Below are 16,102 nucleotides of genomic sequence, written 5' to 3' on the forward strand. Positions count from 1 at the left end.
CATCATCCATCCACTCACCCATCCATCATCCATCCACTCACCCATCCATCCATCCATCCATCCACCCATCCATCCATCCACCTATCCATCCATCCATCCATCCACCCATCCATCATCCATCCACTCACCCATCCATCCACTCACCCATCCATCCACTCACCCATCCATCCACTCACCCATCCACCCATCCATCCATCCATCCATCCATCCATCATTCATATATTCATCCGTCCATTTAAGATTCAAAATGGTCATCCATCCCTCCAACAAGTTGTCCTATTATTCTTCCACCCATTCACCAAGCTTTCAATGCACCCTGATACCAACTAATCCATCTAGTCACCAGAACTATTCATCCATCCATCATTTGTCTAATATGTGTGTTCAGGCTTCCTCCCAGACCTCCAACCATGATCAATTCATCCATAGATTCATCTGTCCATCACCTGTGATGTCATGTGCTGTAATGCTCGTTGGTAAGTGAATGAAGAGGACAAGTCTCATCCAACCAAAGATCCATGCGTGACTCGATTCCTCTTTTTACTATCAAGCACTCCATCTTCTCTTTAAAACAGCCACCCATCCCAAAAGAGCTTTGACTTATAACCAAGACTTTAGTTCATCTAATTCACATTAAATTCAGATCAGTTCCCCCTGAATATGCAGCGAGTCAACCTCAACAATGGTGAACACACAGTGGAACAGGCCCAGCCAGCCTTCTCCATCAGGGGGGTGTAGCCAGAGCCCTGTGATGTCAGAGCACAGGGCAGAAAGTTTATGGTAATTCAGCTTCTGGGCCCTCTTTAAAGACCGTGACCGGAGTGGGTCTGCTGGGTTTTGAGTTCAGAATCAGGACCGCCGGGTGAGGGTCTGGGCTGAGAGAGAGACGGAGGAGGCGCACAAGATGAGGACTCAGACAACACTGCTGCTGCTCCTGGTTTCGGCCTTCACATCCGCCACAGCCATTCGTGAGTACCACTGCTGAGTGAAACCCTGTTTTGTATTGAGTTTATTTATGAGAATGACAATAACAGTAATAAAAATGGACGCAAGTGTGACTTCTAAATTAGAATGAATGAGTGAAAAGTGAAAACACTGTTCAGTATAAGTTCCCATAATGATCGGCCTGTTAAAAATTACATGGTTTGGACCCTAAAATTGCAAAGCAAAGAGTCAAATCCACCATTTGACGCACATTTCATGCAACACAATGCCCTTCCTGTTGAGACTCTTGGAGGTTTGTTCACCACTGACATACCTACTAAACAGCGTTTCCTATCACAAAAGTGACTTTTTTAATGCAGTCACGCCGCAGCACAAGAATGATGCCAGTACAAAAGACTCACCGGGGAGATCATGTCAGTCTTGTAAGAATAAAGCATTTGAGAAGACATGTAAGACATGAGAGCCCCCGCAGCAGCGCGTGGGAGAGTGGGATCCCTCATTCCAGTCTCCAGGATTAGTGATGTTGCCGCTCAGCTGATAGTCACATGAAAAGGATTGGGGGGATTTTTGGACGTGTGACTCCAAGACCCCAGACGCTGCAGCATTCCTCAAAAGTCCTCCACACACCTTCTTGAAAAATATTAACCACAAAATAAAGTTTTACAACTCTGCTTTGTGATTATGATCTCAATATTACAGTATTAACAAATGAAAATAGATGTGTGTCAATTGTTTATTGCTGTCTAAACAGGAGCAAGAAGTCACTTCACTCGCTACAAATCATGGAACACGCGCATGTACCCTGTGTGGAAGGACGGAGACCCCAGATTCAGAAACTGCTGGTCTGGTAAGACTCACTAGAGGGTTTTAAGAAATCATATTTTCACTCAACCTAATTGATTTCACTCCCTGTTTTTCTGACCTTCAGGTGGTGAAGTGACTTTTGATCTGAAGAATGATGCGCCCACATTGACTGGAGCCAGAGCAACGTTCAATATCAATATTAATTTCCCACCGAACCAGACCGTGCTTGCGGATGGGCAGGTGGTCTGGGCACGTAATTGCACCGTGAATGGTGAGTGAGAGTCTTTTGTTTAAGGCCAAAATTTGGCGCTATAACACTGGCTACACTTTTTAATGCATATTTCAACACAAAGCAATACATGGGTTAAATCATACAATATGGTTATGATACGTTTTGATATATATGTAAATTAAAGAATTCAAAAAAATGTAAATTTCAGTAATGCGACTTGATAAATACATATTTTGTTTCTCTGCTGCCAACTTGCCAACTTAACCAATATTAAACTCTCAAATGTACTGATAACTTAAAGCACATTTTTGATTTAAGTTGTGTGAAGTTGTGAGTTAAACGTGCTATTCTTAAATATAGAAAGGAAGAGGAAAATACAATGTAAAGAGGTTAATACAATAAACCGTTCTTGCTAACAGGTGCAGCTAACAATTTTGACAAAATAAAAACATAAGTACATTAATAGAACAAGAAAAAGCTTTTTTTTTTCATATGGACAGCTGTTAAAAAAGCATTCTTCAAATTAACATGTGAGTGTGTGGTTTACTTTTTTGTGTTAACTACCTGTTGTTAGCATGTAATTACCTATATTTGTTTATGTCGCACTGATTTCACACATTTTGACCTGTCATCCACTGCGATGTCTCCTTCAGGACGACAGTACCAGCAGGGTCAGCCAGTGTATCCAGACCAGGAAACTCAGGCCCTGCGAGTGTTCCCAGACGGAACGCCATTCCGGAGCCAGAGAAAAAAACCTCACTACGTGTTTGTGTGGAAGACCTGGGGTACAGACATTCATCCTCTGAATAAATTCTTCTGTTATAGTCATGTGACAAATGAAGTCACCAGTCAAGAAATGGAGATTTTTATCCTATTAAAACAGGAAATGATCAACACACAAAACTAAGGACAGAAATATTAAATAATTTATAGATTTGGATGTCTGCTGAAAACCAATGACAAAAGGGGCAATAAAGAGACGTAATTGAATGGGAAACAATATTTTTGTAACACGGTATATTTTGTGTTTGACAAAGATTCGCTATTATCGCCCTTTTATTTATTGATTATGAGAGTTTTCCAATGTCGTGAGTTCATGTGGCTTTCCAGGTCGATACTGGCAGGTGGCAGATGGTCCCTCCTCCTCGCTGACCATTGGGACAGACAATGTTCCCCTGGGCTCCTACAACATGGAGGTGGTCATCTATCACTGCCGTGGCAAAGACAAGTTCATCCCTCTTGGTTACGCCTCCACCAACTTCATCGTCACGGGTGAGTCATCTGACCAAATCCACCTGGAATTCATGTCAAGCTCACATCTTGCACTCCTCCTCAGACCAAGTTCCCTTCACCATCTCACTCGCCCAAGTAAACGATGTGAACCAGGACGACACAAACTTCATCCAGAACCGAGCCATCGCCTTCAACGTCATGGTTCATGATCCCAGCCTATACCTCAACAATGCTGACATCAGCTTCAGCTGGGACTTCGGAGACAACAGTGGAACCCTCATCACCAGGGAGCGCACGGTGACACACACTTACCTTGCTGTCGGAACATTCAAGCCTCAGGTGGTTCTGATGGCCAGCATTCCCAACGGCTGTGGAATCCCAACCGCCGGTGAGATGATCTTGGCCTCTGTTTGAGTTGCTTCTGTTCTAACCTGTGATTTCTTGTGCTCCCTTCAGTGGTCCCTGTGGACCCCTCCGCTGCCCCAGTCGTAGTCGTGACCGCAGCGGCTGATCCGGCAGAGGGAGGAGATGCGATTGCCCTGGATGTTCCGGCGTCTGATGCCACACCTGTAGCTGAAGGTGCTAACCCTGATGACGCTGCTGCAGTTGTTGATGCAGACACAGAAACAGCAGTGATCGACGCTGCAGCGGAAGACCCTGCCGCCGATGTTGCTGCTGATGACACTGCTGCTGCAGATACTGCAGATGCTGCTGCCAATGATGTTGCCACTGCAGATGCCACTGCTACAGATGTCGCTGCGGCTGATGCCACTGCTGCAGATGCCACTGCTACAGATACCGCTGCTGCAGATGCCACTGCTGCAGATGCCACTGCTACAGATGTCGCAGCAGCTGATGCCACTGCTGCAGATGCCACCGCTACAGATGTTGCTGTGGCTGATGCCACTGCTGCAGATGCCACTGCTGCAGATGCCACTGCTGCAGATGCCACTGCTATAGATGCTGCTACTGCAGTCGCTGCCGAAGACGCTGCTGCTGAAAACGCTGCTGTTGAAGATGCTGCTGCCGAAGACGCTGCTGAAAATGCTGCTGAGGAAGATGCTGCTGCTGAAGACATTGCTGCCGCAGACACAGCTGCCGCAGATGCAGCTGCCGCAGACGCAGCTGCCGCAGACGCAGCGGCAGGTGAAGTCGCCACTGCAGAAGATGTTGAGGCCGCAGATGTTACTGAGACAGCAGCAGACAACAACGTTGTGACTGATGCACCTGCTTCAGTGGCTCCTGCTGGAGAAGGCATCGATGCAGTAGAAGCTGAGGCTGCTACCCCAGCTGCTGAAGAACCTGTGGAGCAGGAAACCGAAGCAGCTGCTGAAGTCCCTGTTGATGCTGCCACGGAGGGGACAGTTGTGGAGGAGACAGACGTGGTGGCAGATGAAGAAACAGTGGAAACTGTGAATGAAGTTGCCGATACTGTAGCTCCTGCAGGTGAGTCACAAGCAGGCCAAAAAATATCAGACGTGAATGACTAAGCTTTTATGTGTATTACAGAACCAGAGGTGGAGGGAGAAGCGGCTCCCACTGAGATTGCACTGGTTATTGCCAAGAGACAAGCACCCGAGCTGACTGCTGACTGCATGGTCTATCGCTACGGCTCACTGTCCACCACCATCGACGTTGTCCGTAAGTCAGCACCTGCGTTTGAACTCAAACCAGCAAGATTAGAAACAAGTCCACCTGACTGTTCAATGTCAACTCCAGAGGGTATCGAGAGCGTGGAGATTGTACAGATGGCGAATGTTGTGTCACTGGAAACAGAGATGGACCAGAACGCTGTCGACGTGACCATTTCCTGTCAAGGAAGGCAAGTGCATTCCATATTACAGTATACAGGAAGGGCCTTCATGCCAAACCTAACCCTCTATCGAAAGCATATACTCATTATCCAAATAATATTTTGAGTCGCCAAAGCATTTCTTTCATGGTAAAATCACGTTTTCAACATTTCCAGTCTGCCCAGCGAGGTCTGCACCGTCATTTCGGATGCCGACTGCATCACTCCAGTGGAAACCGTGTGTAGTGTAGCTATGCCATCTCCAGACTGCCAGATGATCCTTCGCCAGTTTTTCAATGACTCTGGTGTTTTTTGCCTCAACGTGTCTCTGACCAATGATGTGAGTCTCGCAGTGACCAGCGCCCGAGTCAGCGTGAGCGTAGGTGAGTGCAGGAGGTGTTCCTTGTGTCCCTGACAATGACTTGCTGGGTTTATTGTCTGTGTAACGTGCCACAATTGCAGCCTCCGGCGGCTCCCCGGCTGGAACTGCTGCCACAGTCCTGGGAATGATGGTCCTGGCCTGTGTGGTCTGCTGCGTCGGCCTGATGTATAGGTGAGTCAGGAAGGTTCCTTATCATGAAGTAAGAGTGCCCTGGGACAAAGTGTGTTGGGACAGCTATTTACACCCCCATCACTGTCACATCAGCTGTGACAGCCGAAATGTATGTCTGTACCACGCACCATTTGGCTTTTAATCAAGCTCTAAAAGTGTGTAAATGACTTGTCCATTTTCTAACTATTTTTATGACATTTTGTTTAATCTTTTTCTTCTTTTTTTTTTTTGTGAACCAGGCGGTTCAAGCAGTACCAGCCTCTGCGTGAGGACCACGATGGCGGTAACAACGGAGGCGTCTCAACAATAACATCTGTACCTATGATGTTGTGGAACCTGCTAAGTCGGCAGTCTCCAGGCGAGAGTCGCCCTCTTCTTCAAGGAAGAATCGTCTAAATGTTGTGTCATCGTGGTGTTCGCTGATATTCATGAGCGCTTGGAACACAAGGCTGTAGCATAGCAACGCACTGTCTGACTGCCCTGTAAGATATTTAAGGATTTTATGTTATTAAACTAAATGTATAAATTGGCACAGATAAAAAAAATAATTCTGAACAAAATTCTCATCAATTTTTTTTCAAATTAAAGAATATTAAAAGCATATTTTGTCACCCTAAGCTTGTAAACTATTCTTTGTTTTTATATTGTTATTCTGAGGCTAGTACGTTTTTGTTAAAATACTGGACTCAGGAATGTGTTTGTTTTGTTATGGGCAAAACAGAGTATCATGCCTGGCTCTCAGTTCTATTACAGAGATTGGCTGACTTGCATCAGGCTGTTGTCAGGATGGCGCTGTAGATACATCTTGTGACACAACGCTGATCATGAAAAAGGCTTTAATGGATAAAGCTAAGTGACAGGGAGACCAGGACTAGCAGACTTGTAATGGGAAAGTCGTGCTGCATGTTGCTTAGAAGGATGACACCAGGGTTTTCATTATTGTCATGAGGCAATTTAACCTAAAATATCATTCATGGCTCATTTTATACAGTATAGGCATCAGTGGCGATACTCCCGTAAGTACACTTGTGTCCACTATAACACTTTGTATACAGCATTGCTTTGAGTCTGTGGTTTAAAAGTGTCTTACATCTCATGTTGTATGTTCTACAGAAACAATAAAAGTACTTCACTTTGTGTTTAACTATTTCAAGTCCAGCTTGACTACAATGCACCTCTGAATACCTCTTAACTTTCGGCGCTATCACAGCACATATTTGTATGTTTAAATACACCAGGTATTTATCTGTGATTATATATGATACATTCGAACAAAATACCATGAGTCTAAAAATACTCCCAACTGAAACAATAATTTAAAGTGTATTTTGCACCATTAAAGCCTTAATAATGCTGCTGGAATCCTCATCATTTTTGTAGCAGATCCAGAAGCTTGAGGAGGCTGCATGTGTGATTACATTTACTGGTCCACACGTGTTTTGTTGCGGGGATATCAACACAGTTATTCAAAGTGAGAGATGTGTTTTTCTTTGTGGCAGAAGGTGCTCCTGGATTAAGACCGCTTGGATGAGATGGTGAAAGCGGGAAATAAATATATTGACTACTATTATGGGTCTTTGTCTGAAGAAGTGCAGTGTCATAGGGATGGTTGAACCTATTATTGGAGATGGTCCAGACGTACCTTTTACAAGACGTGCAGCCAATGGTGTTAGGATATGCTGCTGAAGGCAGAAACAATCCATCTTCACTCCCATGGCGTACGATATTGACGTTGGGAAAGTGGACTTTTGCATTCTATACTGACACCAAAGGCAGCCGTCCACGTTGCATGTTAGGCATTTTAGTGGTGTAGAAAACATTGTGTTACCTGTGGTGGACATGTAGTGGGCCGTGTAGGGGGCGCATACTGAAGCTCTCTTCACTGACTTTCATTGGATGTCAGTTGCTATATAGATTAGATTAAATCTCCTTTATTTGTTCCACAGTAACCCTTATGCTGCTCTCCTCCTTACTGACAGTGCCATAGTCACTGTGACCGACGGCATCCCATGGCTTACCTAACCCCAACCTCCATCTTGCTTTTACGTGATGCATTGCCCACGGTGTCAGGATATAAAGCAGAAGGTGGAAAATGTGCTTCGATTGAAAGCCTTATGCGTTGGCATGCAACACTGAGGGCTGCCTGTGGTGTCAGTATAGGACGCAAAAGTCAATGTTCCCAACATGCGCCATTGGAGTTAGGATGGTTGCTCCGATCACTATGCAGCACAATTTATGCTTTGGACCTCTAAAATTTGGAGTTTCTTGGAGTTTATTTCACCGATGAACCGACCCAGCAGCAATAAGAATAATCTTTATTGCGATGGATGACCTTTTTTTCTGGCCCCAAAATGTCTGTGCATGTGCCTGAGATAGTGGGTTAATATTACTGAGTCACAGCTGGACCCATGTGTGTCAGAAGTACCTAAACTAGAAGACATTGCTCTCAATATTTCATCAGGTTTGAGGGGTCATGAACGTGGTGCTGACGTCAACATTTGTTGATAAATAGATGGCAATGAAAGATAAGACTAATGCTTCTCACACATGAAGTAGTACATTAGTCTTATTAAAAGCATTTTCTGTGATCATAAAAACTGAATATTATATGACATATTATTCAAAATCAGAGCACAGCATGACAAGTGAAAGTGTTGCAATAAGCTCTAAGTGCTGTGCAGTCAGGGTGTGTGCAGTTCATGACACAGATTCATTTATTGTTCCTCTCAGAGACCACACCTAGCACCGTGTCAGGAAGCACGTTGGAGCCTCAGCATCTGCAATTTAATGCTCTAGTACCCTTTTTATTCGCCGGAACTCTGAAAGCACAGTCACGTGTGTAAGATGACACTCACTTTCAGTTCAATGCGTGGAAACTGATATTCAAGATCTGGTGTGGCCAAGGGGGCTCGCAGGGATTCAGAGCTCCTGGGGGAATTCTCACACAAGCAGATGGATCAATCTCTAATGGTCACATCTGGTTGAAGGTTTGTGTTTCTGCCGGAGCTTCATCCGAATCTCCATTGTGCCATTTTGAAAGCACTACAGATGGTTCTACCATTGATGAAATAATCCAGAAAGACAAGCGGATGGTTTTGTGGAAGGATGTGGATAAGAATAGCAACTCAGATGGGTGGAGGGAGGAAGTCAAGGGGAGGAGGGGTTTAGGGGTGCTGACCATAAAGAAGGTTGATTGAATTACATGGCGAGGACTAACATGGGTCATTTATTACGACCAGCAGAGCTCTGCTCAGCAGGAGCAGGATAAGGGATCTGTAAAGGGTTTCCATTGTTCACAGTTCTGACATGTACAAAGACTGAGCATGCAAACATTGCAAAACACACAATCTGATCAAGTGGCTTCTCTGTATTTGAGTCGATCAATGGATTGAATGTATCAAGCCACAGTTTGTTCGCGCACAAAGGGATGACACACCACACCCAGTGGCCACTGAGCATGCCCAGAATGATGTCAACATCAGGATATATCATCCTGCAGACTTCTATTAAAACGCAGCTAAAGTGCCACACACACGCGCGCACACACACTCACTTGTCTTTAGAGGAAGATTTATGTTTGGTAAGAAAACCACAGTATGCTGGTCCATTACACTTCTTCGGATTCCAGCATGTCACCTAGTGAGTCGTGAACGAGCGTATTGACTGAGACATCCTGGACGGACGTCGTGCCTCACAAAGGATTCAGTGACAAACTGGGGTTAACAGTGGAGGAGAGGCCAGTGGAAGCACCATGCTGCACTGAAAGACATGGACTTCACTTCACACTGCTGTTTCAGAGAGCCCATCGAGGAGTGCTTTTTTACCCCATAAAAACACCTGTTTGTTCACAGATGACAAAAAATAACCATTGAGTAGATCAATTATGATCAGATGTTTTTTAGATCAGGTGTTTTTTTGGTTTGTTGTTGTCGCATCTGTCACCCAGAACATGGGTTGCTCTTTGAAAACTAACCCAGAATGCCTGATAATCCAAAAAAAGGCAACCATTTGGGTTAGAATATTGGGTCAATAATAAAAAAAAAACTGGGTTACACTCCTGAAAAATAGCCCAGAAATGCTAATAATATTTTTTTGGTCAAATAACCCAGAAATTCGGTTGGAGAAATAACAGCGTATTTTAGTCAATTCAAAGTTACTAGGCTAGAAATATGTGTCACATGGGATCCATGACACTAAAAACTAAAGGCTGAAATGTTCTTGAACGTTTATAAATGTTCAGGAATGCTCAAGAAATTAAATGTTCAAGAACACATGATCACAATTATTCCAATTATTAATATATATTACATTAATGCAGCTTTTACAGCGAGCGTAGCACAACAACACAACTATTCGATGGTAAAAAGGAAAAGGTTCAGCACACATGCAGAATTAATGAGCAGTTCTGTGGCTTTGGGTGCTTGAAAATGCTTAATAGTTTACATTATAACTTGGGAATCGCAGCCTAATCTGAGCCGAAGCCGGCTGAGACCACAGGCCCCTGGTGGTGAACAGAAGAACAAGATTGAGGAGAGACAGGGTGAGAAGCTTGGTCATCTGGACGTGGCCTTGTGTGGACCTGCAGCACCGAGAGCAGCGAACTGAAATGGCTTGGATCATGTGTCCAGAGCTACCCAACAGTGAGGTGCTCCAGGCGTACACTTCTCTGTCCAGAGGGAATAACTTGATAAGGTTTCAGTGGCTGGGCTTCCTGGCCAACACTGCTGCACCCTGACACTGAAGTAGATGTAAAAAGATGGTCGGTACACATGCGTCATCCTAAAGCCTTGCCAGAAGTTTTCATGACATCACAGGCTTTTAATTCATTCTGTTCTGTTCTGCTGTGTTGTCAGTCTGTGCTACTACTAAGATCAACATGACACCTCGCCTGATGTTCTCCTTCCAGAACCTCACACACAGCTCTGAAGCTTTTCTGTTACGCTGATTTGTGGTCCTCAAACACGGATGACTGGAGGTAATGCATTTTTAAATAGGATCGAATATCTGCAAAGTCATTTCGTGCTCCAGACTCCCGGGATATCAATAAAGTATTCCATTACTGTAAGAGGAGAGAGAGCGTGAGGAAGAAGGATGAAGCAGAGGAATAAATGGAAAAAAAAACAATTCAGCCTGGTGATTCAATTAAATCTTTGAATTTGAAATCTCAGAGGTTGCTCAACAGATATCGGGCAAATGTTGAGAGCGGCGAAACGGACATGGATAGATATCGATAACTCATCCAAATGAAGGTCAGTGAGGACTCCACCAAGGTCGATGGGTGGGCAATACGAGACAACTTTAGTTACCAGCATGGTTGAAGTCAGCCTGGCCTTCAGCCAAACGCTCTAGTTAATAGGTGGGGTCCAGACAGAGAGTGAGACGGATCGAAAGAGGGAAGGCGTCTTTCTCTGAAGGGCAGGGAGTGGCCAGAGCTTGTAAACGCTTGAGTGATGGAAGTGGTGCTGCGGGTGTGGTGAGAGGAGAGGCAGGAGGAGGTGGTCTGGGGATGATGGGATATTCAGCCCCAGAGTATAAAAGCCCGCAGTGCTCAAGTGACCATTTGCTTGCGCAGCATCTCTGAGCCTCATCGTCTCTCCACCTCTTCAGCGACAGAGAACAGGACAAGACTCACCATGAGCCACTCCATCCAAACCTCGACTTCCTACAGGCGCACTTTTGGAAGCCCCCACCCCATCTCCATGAGCTCTTACTCACCCGTGTCCTCTCGCATGGCTGGGAGTCGCTACATGCGTTCATCTTCCCCAGCTGTGTCGACCCGCACCTCCACGTCCTACCATCAGCAGCGTTCTCGCCCCGTCGCCCAACCCCCCCGCCTCAGCTACGATAAGGTAGACTTTACCTTGGCTGAAGCCATCAACCAGGAGTTCCTGACCACCCGGAGCAACGAGAAGGCCGAGCTGCAGGAGCTCAATGACCGCTTTGCCAGCTTCATCGAGAAGGTGCGCTACCTGGAGCAGCAGAATGGTGCACTGCAGCAGGAGCTCAACCAGTTCAAAGGTCAGCAGCAGCACGGCCAGCCCAACCGAGCCATGGAGCTTGTCCAGGAGGAGATGAAGGAGCTCAGGCGCCAGATGGACGACATCGGCAAGGACAGGGACCAGTATCTGCTGGAGAGGGACAACCTGGCCGAGGACCTGGCCCTGCTCAAGCAAAGGTGAGGAGGCTAGAGAGATGGATAATTGATTGATGGATTGATTCTCATTTATTTGCTATATTGGAACCTATGAGTCAAACACATCAATCTAATCCTATACATTTTTTGACTGTTATTTTAAAAATACCATTTATTTTTGCTTTTTTATTTGACTTTTATTGGCATGATCTCATTCACACAATGTGAACAGAAAGATACGTGAAAGGATGAATGGATTCAAGGAAAGGTTTTTCAGCGATATATAGGATTAACAGAAATAAAATATACCAGACACACAAGTGAATATTCATGCAGCCAGAATGGGGATCAAGGGCGTGGCTCAGTGGTGGATCATATGGAGCAAATGAGATTAGGATCCCCACAGTTAAACCCAGGCATCGTCCTCATGTTTGCGATAATATCAGATGGTAAGAGTGCAACTGGACAAGGCACTGGGTGGGGTCACCTCTGTGTGGCAGGGTTGGGGGATGGACAGGAAATTGAACCAGTAAAAGGAGAGAAGGTAGACAGTTTGGTGAGAGCATCACAAGGAAAGATCAATGTGACTTCGCTGACCCCATTAGTCGTGTTTCCTCTGTCGCTCCGTGCTGATGAAATGGTCCAAGAGAACCTCATTAGTAGGAAAGGGCCCTCGGTAACAAGGCATGAATTAAAGATGAAGAGGGCGACCACCATCACACACCTCTCACCATCATCTCCCATACCTTCTGCCGGAGTCAGACAGCTGAAGGGAATCATACAGACAACGCGTCTGTGGCTGTCAGATGATAAGCCACCCATCCTTCCATTCATGTCATGTCCCTAACATGACTCATCACAATGACTAAGCAGTTTACAGTGAGTATGACAGTGGTAAGACTCACTATTTTATTTGGTCGGGAATCCTTTCTATCTTTTATGAGTTCCTAAAATATCCTGACACGACTCAAGGAGTTGAAATTGGCTTGTAATCTATTTACCTTCTGGCTTTGTTCATCAGCGAGCGGCCCCCAAAGAGCTGCTTCCATTAGGGTCACCAGCCCTGTTGCAGCAGATTTTATTAGCAAATTGATCGTGAAAGCCGTCTTGCCAGATGATACTCGGGTGAGATCAGAAGCAACTGGGGTTCTTGACCGTGTTCTAGTGAATGGCTTTATTGGGTTCGGGAGAAGTGACGTTTTTATTGTGTCTTTTAGGCTGGAAGAAGAAGCCCAGAAGAGGGCAGATGCTGAGAACAACCTTGTAGCTTTCCGCAAGGTCAGGACAAAACAGCATGCTCATCTGGGTTGCTGGAGAAATATCCATCATGGTGGCATCACTGTGAGAAGAGCAGGACGATACGTGTCTAAATGATCTGTCTTTTCATCAACAACCAGGATGTGGATGACGCCACCTTGTCCCGTCTGGAGCTGGAGAGGAAGATTGAGTCTCTGATGGATGAGATCGAGTTCCTGAAGAAGATGCATGACGAGGTGTGTGAGGCTGCAGCTTCGCTGTTGCAATTCTGCTGATGACTTTTTAAATTTGTGTCAATGATCAGCATGGTCAACTGGTGTTCAAGGTTTTACATTCAATAATCAAAGTTGAGTATCAAGTATGAGGTTTGTCAGTATATCTGATGGATCCATATTTCTGTGAGTGACTGCAGAGCTTGAACCTTCTTTTAGCATTATGAAAATGAACCAAAGAGCCTATGCAGATGTGAAGAATCGATAAGGCCAGAATCTATTTGAAAGGCAACACCATCATTTGTCTGACATTGTGTGGGCAAGTTATGAGCTAAGATGAGATTTTGAAGGAACTTCATTGAGATATCTTCCTGTGTTTTGTGCGAGCAGGAGATCCAGGACGTCCAGGTGAGCATCCAGACCCAGCAGCTGAGGATGGAGGTGGACAGCAGCTCCAGGCCTGACCTGACTGGAGCACTGAGGGACATCAGGGCCCAGTATGAGACCATTGCCCTGAAGAACATGCAGGAGTCTGAGGACTGGTACAAGTCCAAGGTAGGAATGAACAAGAGAGCAAAAGAATTTATCATGGAAGACAATTACACCGTTGTAATCTGGTGTCCCTATTGCTCAGTTCACCGACTTGACTGAGTCTGCTAAGAAGAACTCCGAGGCTCTGAGGACAGCCAAGCAGGAGGCTGGCGAATCCAGGAGGCAAATCCAATCCCTCAACTGTGAAATTGATGCACTGAAGAATACCGTAGGAACCACAAGAACTGCATCTTTCTTTTTGTTCGAATGAGGCCAAACTCATCCAAACCTCCTGATCTCTTCAGAATGAAGCCCTCCTGCGCCAGATGCGCGACATGGAGGACCAGTTTGGCAATGAGATTGGAAACTACCAGGACAACGTTTGTCGCCTGGAAGACGAAACCCGCCACCTGAAAGAGGAGATGGCCCGCCACCTGAGAGAGTACCAGGATCTCCTGAATGTCAAGATGGCTCTGGACATCGAAATCGCCACTTACCGAAAACTGCTGGAGGGTGAAGAGAGCAGGTGTGGAAGATGATTTTGTGTCTAATCTAAACAGTATTGAGAACTGAAGCTGCTGGTCATTTTGTGTAGGATCACTGTTCCCATTCTCAATATTGGCATGAACCATCACATTGGCGAGCGAGGTAAGGCGCTTTATCAAATCACCCTCAAGACAAGTGTCCATGGACTAAAACAAAACAAATAATCTGTACCAAACTACAACCTATGTTTTCTGACAGACTATGAGCCAATCCCAGATAGTGGCAGCAAGAGGACCGTTGTGATCAAGACTGTTGAGACTCGAGATGGGGAGGTTCGTCTGTTTATCATTTTCATATTAGAACTAGAAATATTAAAGAAGATTTGTGGCCGACACCGACGAAAGAGGGGGGAAATAATGTCCTGCCATCTTACATCTCTTCATAGATCGTGAAGGAATCCAAGCGAGAGAAGGAGAGAGATCGCAGCGACAAAGTGGACAAGGATGACCGAGACGAGTGAATTAAAAGGGAGAAGTAAATGGGGGAAATCATTGATAAATGTTCAGCTCATTCCAGCCGGTTTCGTGTACATCATTTAGCAGACCTTAGATGCAGTGTTGAATAAAAGATATTGGTGCTACTGAAGCCACATTGCAACAGCATGACCAACAGACATACCACTCGTGGCCTTTATTTATTTACAGCAAAAAGAACACACTTGGAAGAATTAAAGACACGGTTACAAGTTAAGATAGCATTTTATAGCTCTGTTGTTTAGAAGTCACTGTTGTTAAGATGAGCAACATTTTGATTTTAAAAGCCTTTGTTATCCACTTCTTGTATCCAGACTCATCACCAAATCTATTACTGAACACATGAAAATCACACTGAAATAAACCACAACTAAGTGCTTTTAAAAATACGCTTGTCTGGCAAGATCAATGACCATGCTAATAAAAGAAATTGGGAGAAAAAAAAAGAGTGTCTGTTCACTATTTGACTGTTGCACAAATGTTGTTGTTGTTGTTGACTTCCGATTCTGTTTCCAATTAAATTACTTAATTATATTATTTTGAATTTACTCACTTAAAATTCACAATTAAGAATTGCATTGTGTGGGTCTTACTTAGAAAGGTATATTTGGTATTTTGAGTCTCCGACGACCAACCTGTCTTGCTAAGAGTATGATGTAGGCGATCGATACCATGCCATCGATATATCAATAGTAGAACGTCACATGTTTTGGTATCGACTACTATGTTGAAGTATCGATTTCTAATTCATATATGTTGAAAAAAGTGTATTTGTCCATACACTTGTTCCAGACGGCTGTTCGAGAAGCGATTTGTTCGAAATCTGAATCGATTTTTCCCATTACAATAAATGGAAAAAGAAATATTGCGTTCCGAGCCTTAAAATAGGCTTTTGCAGGAGTGAATGTAGAGTGTCTGCTGCAGGTGGCTGTTCCTCTATGTGTGTGGCCGCTGCATGTGGGAGGGGTTGCCGAGTGAGTGACGTCTCTCCAGAAGTGAAGAGGTGCCCGGTGCGTGTCCAGCTCTGAATGTGCGCTTCTGTGCAGTTTGGCTGTGACAAAGTCATAAACCAAGTCACGCTCTGTCCCAGACTCGCCTCATCCCTGTCCCAGCTCCAGCCCACAACAGGACATCAAACCCTGGAGTGCACGCTCCAGCCTCGGAGGTGTGGAGAGCGAGCACCTCCCCTGTGACACTCTACCACGGTCCAGTGTGGAGACAGGAAAGGTTTTACACCTCAACATGAAGAAAAAACAGTCAGTAAATGTAGCTAACGGGACACGTCTGCATACACAAAGCACGTCGTGGGTCAGCTGATCGGTCCGCGCACGTTATGTTTTTTCCAGATGTTTTCGGGAGAGTTCGAGTTCTGGATTTTCATTCGAAATCCA

At 45.1% G+C, this 16,102-nt stretch overlaps 2 protein-coding genes across 2 annotated transcripts; both read left to right on the top strand.

Moving 5' to 3' along the window:
* The first annotated feature begins 774 nt into the window (after window positions 1–774).
* On the top strand, window positions 775–6,853 carry pmela (premelanosome protein a). The gene is made up of 12 exons (XM_053868253.1): window positions 775–968; window positions 1,697–1,792; window positions 1,874–2,020; window positions 2,635–2,766; window positions 3,092–3,253; window positions 3,318–3,602; window positions 3,671–4,660; window positions 4,724–4,855; window positions 4,934–5,036; window positions 5,184–5,389; window positions 5,469–5,559; window positions 5,799–6,853. The coding sequence occupies exons 1-12, from the start codon at window positions 905–907 to the stop codon at window positions 5,953–5,955; spliced, it is 2,565 nt and encodes an 854-aa protein (XP_053724228.1). The 5' UTR covers window positions 775–904; the 3' UTR covers window positions 5,956–6,853.
* A 4,283-nt stretch (window positions 6,854–11,136) lies between these two features.
* On the top strand, window positions 11,137–15,060 carry prph (peripherin). The gene is made up of 9 exons (XM_053867650.1): window positions 11,137–11,734; window positions 12,910–12,970; window positions 13,090–13,185; window positions 13,552–13,716; window positions 13,796–13,921; window positions 13,998–14,218; window positions 14,288–14,340; window positions 14,437–14,510; window positions 14,624–15,060. The coding sequence occupies exons 1-9, from the start codon at window positions 11,193–11,195 to the stop codon at window positions 14,696–14,698; spliced, it is 1,413 nt and encodes a 470-aa protein (XP_053723625.1). The 5' UTR covers window positions 11,137–11,192; the 3' UTR covers window positions 14,699–15,060.
* The last annotated feature ends 1,042 nt before the right edge of the window (window positions 15,061–16,102 follow it).

This window comes from Synchiropus splendidus, chromosome 6 (assembly GCF_027744825.2).
Source record: "Synchiropus splendidus isolate RoL2022-P1 chromosome 6, RoL_Sspl_1.0, whole genome shotgun sequence".
NCBI classification, from domain to species: Eukaryota; Metazoa; Chordata; class Actinopteri; order Syngnathiformes; family Callionymidae; genus Synchiropus; species Synchiropus splendidus.

Excerpts from the sequence above, each read along its gene's own strand:
- pmela (XM_053868253.1), top strand. The coding sequence starts at position 905 with ATGAGGACTCAGACAACACTGCTGCTGCTCCTGGTTTCGGCCTTCACA. Across the intron at positions 4,856-4,933 it reads CACCACCATCGACGTTGTCC|AGGGTATCGAGAGCGTGGAG; the intron begins GTAAGTCAGCAC and ends TGTCAACTCCAG. Across the intron at positions 5,560-5,798 it reads TGCGTCGGCCTGATGTATAG|GCGGTTCAAGCAGTACCAGC; the intron begins GTGAGTCAGGAA and ends TTTGTGAACCAG.
- prph (XM_053867650.1), top strand. The coding sequence starts at position 11,193 with ATGAGCCACTCCATCCAAACCTCGACTTCCTACAGGCGCACTTTTGGA. Across the intron at positions 13,186-13,551 it reads TGAAGAAGATGCATGACGAG|GAGATCCAGGACGTCCAGGT; the intron begins GTGTGTGAGGCT and ends TTGTGCGAGCAG. Across the intron at positions 14,219-14,287 it reads CTGGAGGGTGAAGAGAGCAG|GATCACTGTTCCCATTCTCA; the intron begins GTGTGGAAGATG and ends CATTTTGTGTAG.